The 13,846-nt window shown below is 35.6% G+C and overlaps 1 protein-coding gene across 11 annotated transcripts in view; it reads right to left on the bottom strand.

Annotated features, from left to right (window-relative positions):
- LOC107772267 (uncharacterized) overlaps nucleotides 1–13,632 on the bottom strand; it is a 29,741-nt gene extending 16,109 nt beyond the window's left edge. For 10 of the 11 annotated variants that reach the window (XR_012702445.1, XR_012702446.1, XR_012702449.1 and 7 more), the window contains exons 1-3: nucleotides 13,525–13,632; nucleotides 4,378–4,437; nucleotides 4,134–4,169 (exon numbers count right to left, since the gene is read on the bottom strand). Coding sequence is in view for 1 of the 11 variants with exons in the window: in XM_075237588.1 (XP_075093689.1) it covers nucleotides 1,409–2,665 (1,257 nt within the window). In the remaining 10 variants the exon portion in view is untranslated. Of the gene's footprint in view, nucleotides 1–1,312; nucleotides 3,552–3,658; nucleotides 3,752–4,133; nucleotides 4,170–4,377; nucleotides 4,438–13,524 lie in introns of those variants that run through there. The other variant, XM_075237588.1, reaches the window with a different exon arrangement.
- Nucleotides 13,633–13,846: the final 214 nt, after the last annotated feature.

Here is a 13,846-nt window from a genome sequence, read left to right as displayed (position 1 = left end):
AAATCAGGATAAGTAACTCGGAAGAGCATATTCAACGATTCTTTTTCAGAAGTAAAAGGAATAATGAGAGAATGAGGAATTTCAATTTTTCCATAGGCATTTTGTCTTTCTTTTCCATCACCAATTTTCATTAAATATTCACAAAAAGCAAGATCTGTTTTCGCACGCATATTCTCTGATAGTTGTAATTTTTCAAGTTGATTCTAAATTTTAGAGCACAATAAGCTTTCACGAATAAAATCTTCCTTTTTTCCACTACGAACTACGGGAAGAGTTTGTCTAAAATCACCACTGAAGACAACTAACTTTCCACCAAATATTATATTAGTTTCCATTAGATCTCTTAAAAGCAAATCGAATGCTTCTACTGTTTCTTTTTTTGCCATTGAAATTTCATCCCATACAATTAGTTTTGCATCTCGTATCAAAGATGCTAATGAACTTTGCTTACTAATATTGTAGATGAAATTCTCATTAACATCAATGGGAATTTTAAAGCGGGAATGAGCAGTTCGACCTCCAGGAAGAAGTGAAGCTGCAACTCCGGAACTGCAGTTGCTAAAGCTATAAATCCTCTGTGCCTCACAGTAGCTAATAAAGCACAATATAAAAAGCTTTTACCAGTTCCACCGGGGCCGTCAATAAAGAATGCCCCTGGTCTATTTGAAAATATTTTGTCAAGAATCATATTGTAAGCTCTTCTTTGATTAATGTTTAATTTTTTTCTAACATTAAATCTTCTTCGCTAACAATGATGTTTCTTTCGAAATCAACATTTTTAGCTTCTTTTGTTGCTGCAGATGGCTTTATTATTTCTGAAATTAGTTCAAATTCATTAATATCATGACCCATTGAATGAAGAATATTGTTAATATGGTTTAACACTTTGTAACAGATTTCTCTTGTATCTATATTCGAATTTTTTTTTATATCTTCAGACATTGAGTTTTCAAATTTTTTCCATAGTACTCTTGGATTAGTTGGATTACAATATATTAATAACATAGCAAATAATTGTCTTAAACTGGACGGCATTTGATAACTTACCGCTTCAGACATACATTCTACCAAATTATTATCACAAAGTAATAATCCTTTTTTTCTGCAGCTTCTCTAAATGTTTTACATTGTACTCAATTTACAGTTCGCAAATCTTTATATGATTTTGGTCCTCTCATATTCATTAGAAGCAATCTAAGATAGTATCTTTCCCCTTCAGTTGGATGACATGTCACCACACGACCAATAGCACTTCCTCGTTGACGACGTGTCCATGTTTTGTCTGTTGTTGACCATACAAAGTATTCTGGAAATTCTCGATATAATAAATTTAAGTCCATAGCATCTTTGTTTTCTTGATTCATTAAAAAAAACTCAGTTAACATTGGTTTTTTAACCATAGGATTGTTCACAATTTTACTAATATTGTCTGTATTCTTGAAGGAAACAAGTTGTTGTCCATCAAGATGAAGCTGAAGATGATATACATCTGGAAACATTTCACTAATAGGAAAAGCAAATATACGTCATGCAGCCTCAGGTGGTGACACCCCCTAGCAGATTGGTATTGCTTTATTTCATCTATCTCTATGTTTGTATCATTAGCATTTATATGAAATGCAATTTTATCATGTCCTTTGTAAATATACTTATAAATGTACTTAACAACTTTAATATCAGACCAAATTTCTACATTCATATGACAATTGAACTTACAAAGTAAATATGGATTATAAGGAACAACCCATGAATTATCAAGAAGGTGTCCTCTTATTTGCACTTTCTTTCCTGGGTTTCGTCTTCGATAAATTGGATATGAATTTTTTCCTTTAGTTGTTTGTTCTGCAAACTCCTTTGGATACTTAAATTTATAATGACCCTTTATTTTCATGCAAGAATTTGTTGGATTTAATTCTCCACATGGACCGTGCATCATATGATCTATAACAAGTGAATATAGTGTAGGATTTTTTTTTTTGTCCGGTAATTCAGCACATACAAATCGATCATATGCTTCAGGAGTTAGTAATTTATATTCCTCATCAAGTCTTATAAGAAAATGAGCATGTGGAAGTCCCCGCTTTTGAAATTCCACTGTATACATAAATGTTGCGACTTTACCAAATATTTGTGTTTTGAGAATATCCTTTTTCAACTCTTCTAGTTTTGCTCGAAATTCTCGACTAATTAAATTGGGTCTATTTTGTGTTTCATCTATCGTCAGAATGTTTTCTTTTATTTCAGGCCAAGAAGGACTACACGTCATAGTCAAAAATATATCTGGTTTTCCAAACCATTGCACTAATGCAATAGCATCCATATACCTTCGACGCATATCTCTTGGGCCTCCTGTAAAGCTAAGTGGGAGTATTTTTTGTTTTCCAACCTGTGAAGCTTCTCTTTCCCCACATCGTAGAATATCTAAGAGCCCACCTAATACATCAAATCTGAATAAATCCTGATTGAAAGTTGCAAAGTCTAATCTTTGGGTTTCAACTTTTATCCATTCATCCACAATATATTGTTGAAATAATCTTCCAGCATGTAAAAGTATATTTTCATCATCTCTTATTTGAAGTTTGTAACAATAATATTCACGACAAGAAACATTGTCTCTTTTTCGTTTTCCTTTTTGCATAACCTCAGCTTCCATCGAGTAATCCATCAATTGAACACATATTCATTATACTCGGTAATTGTTCATGTTCACAGTATATTCGCAGTGTTGATTTACCAGTAGAATGCTTAATTTTCTTAATACCACAATGCCATCCATTTTGACCGTAAGGAAACAATAATGGATATTGTAATGGATCATAACAACCATAATAATAATTAACCAACTGACTTCTATCACTTTTTGTATATATACGGATATGCGATGCAGGAATAGAATTATTGATATCTTGTTCGACCCATATACCTGCAACTTCTGATACAGTTGGTAAATTGTATACTCGTTGATCTAAACCAGCATCACTCTTAAGCGCAATGTAGAAATTAGATAATTGTGGAATATTTATTAAGGATTTCATAAACATTGAGTATGGATTAATTTTTAGTATATTCATCAAACTTTTTACAATATCTTCATTCAGTTTATTGAACATGCCATTCGATTTCTCACTTCATTTTCACTATCAAAGAAGTATAACTGAAGGTTTTTTCCTTTTTGATCAGTTGGTATCAAGTCATTTATGAAATGATACATTTGCCCTTGAATACGGAATGTATAGATACCATATTTCTTTTTGCTAGCTCTTTATCATAAGTTACACCAAGGGATGTGAACGCAAATATGTTATTGTATGTTCTAATGTAAGTTCGAAAATGTTTTGATTCCTCACTATTTCCCAAATAAAGGTTTCTTAACTCTGTTGGCATTTCATGTGAAATTAGTTGAATAGAACCGTTACCACAACAGAATGCAGGCGGTTCATATTCAAATTTTTTTGCTCCACAAAATTGGCATTTCGGTACTTCTTTTAATTTAACATAAGTATTTTCTGCTTGCATACAACTCGAACAACCAGGTTCTGTGAAAACATTCCCTGCATATGAAGACTCTAGTATTGAGTAGATTATTAACCCAAAAAAAAGATAATCACTATTGTTCTTAGTAGATGTAGTTTAAATAAAGCTTGATTTTTAGTCATACCTGTTCTTTTCCTTGAAAAAGGCAATGGGTCTTTTATAATAAGAGAACTTTGGTTGGTAGAAACATTGCCAGCATTAGAGGTTGATGCGTTAGCTGCATCAATACTAATTGAAGATTCAGTAGGCCGTCGTCTTTTTAATTAAGCTCTGTTTGCACGTCGTCATACCAAAAGGGCCTCTTTTTTATCAGATGGTATCAATGTATATAATTCGCGTCTCCTAGCCCTTTTGTCAGCATGTGATTTTCCAAAAGTCCGGTCATTTTCATGGTTTCTATTTACCATTAAGGCAATTTATCTATTGCCAAGATATTTTTCTTATTACTAAGGCTAAAAAGGAAAACACTAAAATTTTAGCTACTTATAATGATATGCTTATAAGTAATGTAAGTTTAATCATACTGACATATATCACAAACAAAAGCAACTCAGATAATGATATAAATTTCATAATTGATTCTGAATATAATAAATTACCTTTAGTTGAAAAGAGTTAAAGTATGATGAGATGACCTGAAATGAATAAAATGAGTAAATTCTTTACTCATCAAAAACAATAATAAAAATAAATAAATGACAAACGACTAAGATAGACAGAGGGAATGCTATTTCCAAAATCAAAAACTTTTGATGCTCTGGTCAACACCTCCTCTTTAATACGAAGAAGGTAAGAGAAAAATATTTTTTGTTAAAATAAATTTAGTAGAAGAGCAGTACTTACCACACAGTGATTTGTTACTAAAGCGTGTGAACACGCAGCTATCACAATAAAGAGTGAGTCCTATAAGGAAAATAAAACAAATAAAGAAAAATATCAATAATAGGCAACCACAACCAGAAAAGGATAGATAATATTCAAATTACAAGAGTAAAAGACATTATTATATTGTTTATATCTTAATATCGTCATTGTTTGAATCAATTCCTATATAATAGAGATGAAATTTGAATCTACATGCATAACTTAGGTAGATGAGTATCAATTCGGACAACTTAAAATGCTAGTAGAAGAATCAATAGAAGAACTTCAAAGGGGACAAGTTTAACGATTACCAAGTCACTTATCAAGGCATGCAGAATGAAATCTATGGTAATATTTAGGCATAACTTTAACAATTTCTTGTCTTCATAGGATCCCAAACATATTGAGCATTCACTTTCCATGTAATTCAAGATTAGTTCATATAATGCTACAAACATTAAATTTACTTAAAATTATTTGCTGTTTTGCTGATTATTGGTCAAAGAAAAGTTTTTTTTTTTGGCAATCCTCTAGGCAAGTGCCTAGGGCTAATTTTATATATATAAAAGTAAAAATAGAGAATTACAACTATTACAACAATTCCGGTGGTCTTGAACGATGAAAGAAGTAAAATATAAGACGCACATAAATCCTATTACCAATGTTAAGTATAATACTCATCATTGATAGTACAATTTGTATACTAATAACGCGCCTAATGTGATGATGTATAATCTGGAAAATTATACTTTGTAATCTCAGTAGCCGCCGACGAATACAACATACTTGGTATTGTTGCTCCATCTGGCTTGACGAGCTTGTTTGAAGCAAAGTATGGTCAGTACGTGTGATATCTCCCTGCTTTATCATGTTCTCCTTCATAAGGATTCGAACATGAATATTGTCTGTTCTTTGAGTGTCCCAACATTTGCTTTTGTTCCTTCCTTCACATGAATGCAGCCGCCCAGATTTGTCATTTGAGTGAAATGAGCATCCATTTTTATTGTCATACAAGCATTGTGTTGTCTCTTGTACATTGTTGTACCATGTTTTTTGTGTACGATTGGTTCTACACGATTTACTGCATTGGTCCTGTAATTTTGAGTAGTGGTCGAATCCCAGATTTGAGCCATTCCATTGTTCCCACAGTTCTGGACATGACTGGTCCACAGGTTTAAAACATTCCTGCTCAGTTCTGCCCCAAACATTATCTGTGTATGCACAGATTTGTCTTCCATTTTCTTGTACCAATGACTCGATTGTTGTACTGTGAGTCTTATTGTGTATTTGCTGCGAATTTCTGGCAGCACACCTGTCCATTGCCCTTGTCCAGTATATGTTTACTTCCAGTTTGTGCACGAGCTGATATCCTTCATGTTCCTGAGCCAAACTGTATGAGCTTACTATCGTTTTTGCTCCGACATAATGGACATTATTTAGAACTATCACCCTTTGAATTCCAAACCACAAGTATGGCATACAATCTGTTCCTGCAAAAAAGAAAGCTGAGTTATTATAAAAGTGCAATCTTTCAGCTGTCCCCATCTCATTTGTCTTGCTCATCCTTATTGTCTCGCAACTTTCACCCTTAGATATGGGCATTGTAATTTGTCGTTATTGACAATTCTCCTGCCTTTTGTATCCAGTTCCTGAAAACTATGTGCTTCGACATTGCCCATGTCAAGTGCTTGATTTGCCAGATGGTCAGCCAAGCAATTCCCTTCTCTCAATATATGTGACAGCTTCACATCAATCGTTGACATGACCTTTGCAATATCTTCTAGATATTCTGTAATGACCCAAGGAACATTCCACAATCCTTCTATAGCGTTCTTCAAGAGTAGCGAATCTGTTTGCAAAATAATTCTGTTGAATCCTTTCTCCTCACAGTATTTTAGAGCTTCCAAAATTGCCAATGCCTCTGCCTCATTGTTTGTTGTGTCATGTATCACCTTTCCACATGCATACTTATATTGCCTTCATCATCTCGAAGTGCATATCCAATTGAGCTCCTGCCCGGATTTCCTTCGATGCCCCATCGTAGTTAACTTTAATCCATCCTTGTGTTGGCAATTCCCACAAGACTTTAGTAACCTTCAATTTAGGCGTATACTGTTCCATCATTTGCAGGATGTCTGGCCAGTTTTGAGGAATGTTAGCCATTGCAGGTTTCCTCAATCTAACAAGCGATTGAATGGTTGTGGAAACCTGATAAATCACCCGTCTAATCGTCACTATTTACCCATGTTTGTAACTATTTCTTCTCTTCCACAGCTCCCACATAATGATGGTAGGAAGTGCTTGAAAAATTGGCTGCAATCTTGATATTACTGTAAGTGTCCAGCACTTCACAATTGCCTGGTGCATAGACAGTCCCTCTATTTTAATTCCAGCATGCATTAGGAAGTATGACCATACTTTTTTTGCAGCAAACGAAGTAAAGAAAAGGTGTTGTAATGTTTCTTCTCCTGGTTGCACACAGCACCAGCATCGAGAAGGCATTGCGTATCCCATTTTCTTCATATGGTCGTCTAGGGGTAGTTTTGCTTTCCATACTTTCCACATAAAGAACGATATCTTGAATGGTAATCCTTTTACCCACATCTTTATGTATGCTGCCCCCGTGTCCTTTCTCTGCCTTAAATACTCCCACGCTGATTCCACTGAAAAAATTCCTCCATTCTCAAGGCACCAGTAAGGTACGTCAAGCAATTGCTGCTCCCCTGGTGGTTTTATATTGTCAATATGTGTGTTGCATATTCCCCAGGCAAAATGTTGGTTAACTTGTCTGCATCCCAAGCTCATGTATGCATAACATCAGTAACATTGTTTACTGATTCATCAATGTAAAAGCCATCAGGTGTGTTGAAGTATAATGCTCCCAATCCAGTCCAGTTGTCAAACCAAAAAAGCGAAGATCCCATTTTCAGACGCCACCTAATTTGATGTTCTATAATGTCCCGACATTCCAGCATTCGTCTCCAAACATGCGAACCTTTTTTCCAAGGTACTACAATGGGATTTAATTTTTTGCAGTATTTTTGGGACATGAAAGAGCTCCATAAAGTTGGTTTTGTCCTGAAGTTCCACCAGAGCTTACAAAAAAGAGCTTTTGCAACATCGTGTAGAGATCGAAAACCTGTTCCTCCTTCTTCATAAGGTCGACATAGAGTACTCCATGATGCCCAGTGCCTACTTTTGCCACCAATAGAGCTACTCCAGAAGAATTGTGCGAATATCTTGTGTAGCTTGTTAATGACAAATGAAGGTGGATTCATTGTCGATAAGAGATGGATAGGCATGCTTTGTATGACATGTTTGATTAAAATCGCCCTACCACCAATCGATAATAATTTTCCTTTTCATGCTTGCAATTTGTCCATGACTTTATTGATCAAGCCATCATAGTATTCCATTTTCCTTCGAGTGTAGAAAATTGGGCATCCAAGGTATATGAAAGGGAATTCCTGCTTGCAAATACCCGTGATTCTTTGAACCTTATTTACAACATCCTCAGGTGAAGAATCATGCATGTAGACTGCTGATTTTGACTTATTAATGAGTTGTCTAGAAGCTTTTTCATATGCTGCCAAAATCCCAACTAGCAGCTACAACGACTTAGCATCTGCAGAAGAAAAAATTATAGTGTCGTCGGCGTATGCTAGATGGTTTATTTTTGGACTCCACTTTGGCATTCCAAAGCCACAGAAGTATAAATTAAGGTGCAAATCATTTAACGCCCTTGAAAACGCCTCAGCTGCAAGTATGAATAGGGTTGGTGATAGAGGGTCTCCTTGCTTGACGCCCCTAGTAGACTTGAAAAATCCATGTGGCTGACCGTTGATGAGAACGGTGTACCAATTGTTAGACACAATTCCATAAACCAAGTCAATAAATGTTTCACAGAAACCCATTTGCCTCAGGACTTTAGTGAGGAATAACCAAGAAAGATGATCATAGGCTTTCGTCATATCTAGTTTAATCACTACATTTGGTTCGGGCTTCGATCTCAGTCTAATATCAGTGATTATCTCTTGAGTGAGGAGCACATTTTCAACTATGTTTCGACCCTTTACAAACCCCGCTTGTTCGTCAGAAATAAGAGTAGGAAGTAGACTAACTAGCCTCTCGTGGATGACCCTTGAAATAACTTTGTTGATGAAATTGCTCAGGCTTATTGGACGTAGATCTAAAAATGTTTGCACATCTTTCTTCTTTGGTAATAGAACTAGATTTGTATACCATTGAAGAAACTCTTGACCATGTTAAAGACATCGTCACCAATGATATCCCAACATGAATGAAAAAAAGCTCCTGTGAAACCATCCGGGCCAGCTGCGCTTTCTCCATTTAACCCCATCGTAGCCTGTTGGACCACATCTTTTGTGGGCTGCTTCATCAGCTGAATGTTCTACTCCGTTCCTACTAATTTTGGAACATGACCTATAATTTCAAAATCAGATGGGCATCTTTCTTCATGGAACTGTTCTTTAAAGAAATGAACTGCTTCTTCTGCGATTTGAGTATTGTCATCTATCCAGATTCCATCTCTGTTTTGAATCCCTCGTAGCTGCAATCTCTTCCTTCTGCCGTTGACTTGAGCGTGAAAGAATTTAGTGTTTCTATCTCCGTCTTTGAACCAAGCCATCCCTACCTTTTGTTTCCAAATTTGTTCCTCAAGAGCAAGAAATTTGATAAGTTGTGCTTGAACTTTACACAGTCTTTCCCTATTTGCCCGAGTTGGATTTATTTCAAATTGCGCCTCATGAACCTTGACTACCTCTTCCAAACTAGATATCTTCTTGAAAATATCTCCATATGTCGACTTGCTCCATTGTGACAGTCCTTTTTTCACTTTTTTCATTTTGTGGTTGAATAAAGTGAAAGGATTTGCTTCAAAATCTGTGTTCCAATTTTCATTAACCACATCTTTAAACGTCGGATGTTTTGTCCAAAAATTGAGAAATCTGAAGGATTTCTTTATCACAGTCGATTCAAGGTTACATTTTAGCAACATGGGGCAATGGTCGGATCCAGTTTTTGGCAGATGAGTGACTTCTATTCCAGGGAACATTTGTTGGAAATCAATGTTAGCCATACATCTGTCAAGTCTTTTGAAAATGCAATCTTCCTCCGCTCTTCCATTCCACCAAGTATATATACTTCCCTTGAATCCAAAGTCAAATAGATTACAGGTGTTCATGCAATGTCGGAAATCGTCTACTTCATTCAAAGTCACTGGACGTCCCCCAAACTTCTCCTCATCATCCCATATGACATTGAAGTCACCTCCAACAAGCCAAGGAACATCCATATCTGTTTCCATTGCATATAATGAGTCCCAAAGCTCTATTCTTTCTATTGCATCACACTTGGCATAGACTAAAGTAACATTTTGGACAATGCGTGTTTCTGTATGAGTCATTTGTAATGTCAGCTGCTGCTCCATGTCATATAGAATTGTGACGTCGCACAGTTCGTCAACGAAAGCCCACACCTTATTTGAAATGTTAGAAAATGCTTGAGAAAAACCTATTTGTCTTCTGTATAATTCTAGCTTTGAACCATCCTGCATTGGTTCCATGAGACCAACAAAATCGAAATCATGTTGTCTATTCATTTTTACGAGCCTCTCAAAGGCTCGCTGCGTATTGACAGATCTAATATTCTAAATAATTGCATCCATTAACAAGTATTTGATTTAGAATAACCTCGTCGAGTTTGGATCCCAACAGTAGGCATGCCAGAATTGTTTCTGTTAATCTTTCCTTTTTTTCCTTTTGCAGCAGATTTAACTTTGGCTATATAAGTTGGAGAGATATCACCTTTTCTTGCCACATTGATGAAGTTTTGAGTTGTTGATTCCTCATCTAAATCTCTTCCATTTCCCAGAATGTCTTCATCTTCTTTTTCTTGATTCATAACTGGTCTTGCCAATTCATGAGAGGGACAGCTTGGTATTACGCCTTTGGAATCATTATACTTGAGTATCCTCACCCTACTATTATCACCAAACTCTTTTTGATTATCAGTTTTTTTTAATCATCCCTTGTTCCCCTTCAGCGATGCATTTTAATCCATCCAACTTATCATTTTTGCCCAAGTGCATTGAGGCGTCTGTAATTGTTATATCTGCTTGTTTCCTGGCTTCACTGCATTCTGCAGCATGATTTTCCTCCTCTGGTATATTTTTTACCTTTTCTCTGTTTTGAAACAGAGTATTTGCTCTGTTTGGAGCTCTAGTATGTTCTGCTACAACAGCTGCATTATCATTTACACTTTGATCTTCCTCCTCTATGACCTCCTGATCAGCTTCAGCTTCTTCATTAATTCCTTTTGGAATTTCTCCTTCTTCAGAATCCTCCTCTGCTTGATCCTCCCAAAGCTTGCCACTAGTCAGAGCTAGTCTGTCCTTCTCATTCACTTGTTCTGATGATCCATATGTGTCTTGAGATGGGATATCCTGACACGAGTGATTCGTGGTAACTAACTTGCTTCCAAAGATCTTATTAGCCCATTGTGTTGTGGACTCTTGTTTTCTATGCTTTTGATGCTCATTCTCTTTAGCAGAAAGATTAAAAGCAATAGCATTTTGATTTAACTGATTTGCATCTTTTGACAATTGTTTTGTACGAGCATCATAGTTTGGAATTTGAGTAATAGCATCTGCAGTTGCAATCAAATTGCCATTTGGTTCCATGTTAGTTCTATTTTTGACATCAGAGGTTTCCCCTATCAACATCAGATTATTTCCTTCATTGTCATCAGTTTTTTCCATTTCTAAAACTACAAAGCTATTCCGAATCTGAACATGGTCTGCCTGCTCATCTTCGATTTCCACCAATGCCAAAACATTTATCATCTGATTCTCCTTGGTTGCAGCAGTCAATGCCATTGTCTCATGTCCTGTTTTTGTTTGAACACAATTCTCATTATTGACAGGCTTCACACGCTTATCCTTCACTTCTTTCCATTGTCCTCCTACATGTCCAGTAGGCTTTTGACCTGTGAAGATCGCCAAAGTTCCTGTAGCAGTAGCTTTATCTTTAGACTTATTCTGAGTATGTGAAGTGTGATCGACCACTCCCTGCAGTTTAGTCACATTGTCATTATCTTCTAGCTGATTGGCATCTCTTATTGCATTCAATAATTGCCTTGCATCCCCCTGAAGCTGTTCAACGCAATTCTCATCCAAATCAGTTCTACTAATTTGCTCTGTATTTTCCTTTGCATTTTTATTTCTTCCTTTCATCGCGCGACATGAAATTTCATCATGCCCTTGGTGCTTACAGCATGTACAGTACATTGGAAGGTAATCATATATAACTTTTTGACTGAAATCATTAGATTTTCCACAAATTTTGTCGACGACTGAAATCTTTACTTTTTTGGGATGCTTATCCAGTAGATCCAGCAACACTTTAACCCTCGCAGCGCTTGGCCTTGTTCGATCTTTCATCGCCTTATCAATAGCAAGAGGTTTTCCAACTGCAGATGCAATTGACATCAAAGATTTCTCAGCAAAATAATTTGGTGGAAGATCTGGGAATGAGATCCACACCACAGCCTTCGATGTCTCAATTCTTGGATCGAATCCAATCGTCCAAGGAAAAGTTCTGAAGAAGAACTCATCTCCATTTGAGTTAATGTGCCCAGTAGATCTGGAAACAAAGTTTACATAGTCTTCATAAAGCTTGAATCGTACCAGTAAATGTCTAAACTCCAGCTGCCCGATGTTACACGATCCCTTCACATCGAACTGTTTTGGAAAAATTCTTCTGAAGTCGTGAAGTTCTGGTTTTCCATAAGAGAATTTGATGACAACTGCTTGGTGTAAACCTTCCTCTATGACAAACTCTTTCACATCATCTGTGGTGAATTCAATGATTGGTTCTCCATGTTCGAATCTAACTGGACATAGAACTGTATGTTGGATTTGTCGCACATTTTCTTTAGTCACAGTTGCTGCATAATTCATTTTTAGCGGAATGTTGATCCCGGGTGTTTGCTCTCCCACAGCCAAGGACTGGGGAGAGTTCAACACAGCCATTGCTGCCTTACACGAGCATGAGCAAGTTCAAATCGCAAAAAATGCTGCGATGAACAGTAGCTAGTATGCAATGCTACAGTGACGGCGGATATTTTCTAGAGAGAGAAAGTAGAGAGAAGGCAGAGCATTTGTTTTGGGTTTGGTCAAAGAAAAGTTAAAATGAGAAGTTTACATTAAATTATTTTTAAATTTAGGAAGGGATTATTTCTTTTTTAACATACCAAAAAGAATATAGGATCACGTTAATTGGAAGAAAGAAAATATCTTTTCTTTTTCAATGAACGATAACCATCTATATATGATTGAGTATGAAATTTTAAAAAAAAATTACCGTATTAAAAGTACCATGGAAAATGGAAAATTTAAAGGTAAAACTTTTATAAAAAAAAATACATCGTTTTTAGATACGGTCTAAATAAACAATATCACATTAAATTAAATTAAATGGATGGAGTAATACCTAGAAACTCCTTTTTTTTTCCTCTTGTTAATTCATTCCTATATACTATTTTTTCTTATTTCTTTAACCCATGTTTCTATTCTCTACATAAATTTAATGTACAGTATTTAGTATTGTTTATTTAGAGCTATACATTTAACCCTTACTTGACGAATGACTTACTACTCAATTGCTTTTATTAGCCATAGTAATAGTAACTATCATCTCCTCTTTAGGTTAAAAAAGGTTCTACCCTAAATCCCAACAGAAAAGTAGTAAAACAGAGAGCCTAAATCATGATACCCTTTAACAAGTAGTAAGTACTGATTTTTGCACTGAGTAGATAGAAAATCGGATCTGAAATTGGAACTACCAAAGTAGATGAAAAAAATTGATAAATTAGTTCTTGGGAAAAAAAAGTAGAAGACATTCAGATCTGAAATTAAAACATTCAAAGTAGAAGGGAAAAACTGATAAAGTAATTCTTGATAGAAGTTTGAATGAACAATAATGGAACCTACAAAAAATTTCAGCATGAAATCCGAAATTTTGAAAAGAGATGGAAAGGAGATGAGAAAAAAATTTACCAAGTTAGTTGAGCAGATAAATCAAAGTAAATGAGATGAAAGTAACTTACGGGTGAGTAAAGAAGATGAAAGTGCCTGAGCAAAGTAGATGAAAGTGACTGGAAAAGTGTAGGGTGTTGGGGTTTTTGATGGATGCAAGGTTTTGACGGGAAAGTGACGGAAAAGTCTAGAATAGTATAGATAAAATAATATTAAAACAATAATATGAGAGGGTATAATGACAAATATACCCTTGTTCGACCAACTTCTCATTTCTATATAATAGAAATAATAATAGAAATAACTAGTGATGTGAATAGGCCTGCTCGCAAATTACTATAATGAAGCACCACCAACCCACTCCCCCTCTTTAATCAAATAAAAAAAATGTTC

Source organism: Nicotiana tabacum, chromosome 18 (assembly GCF_000715075.1).
Source record: "Nicotiana tabacum cultivar K326 chromosome 18, ASM71507v2, whole genome shotgun sequence".
NCBI lineage: Eukaryota > Viridiplantae > Streptophyta > Magnoliopsida > Solanales > Solanaceae > Nicotiana > Nicotiana tabacum.
The sequence above is the reverse complement of the archived record's forward strand: the minus strand, read 5'-3'. Positions and strand labels throughout refer to the sequence as shown.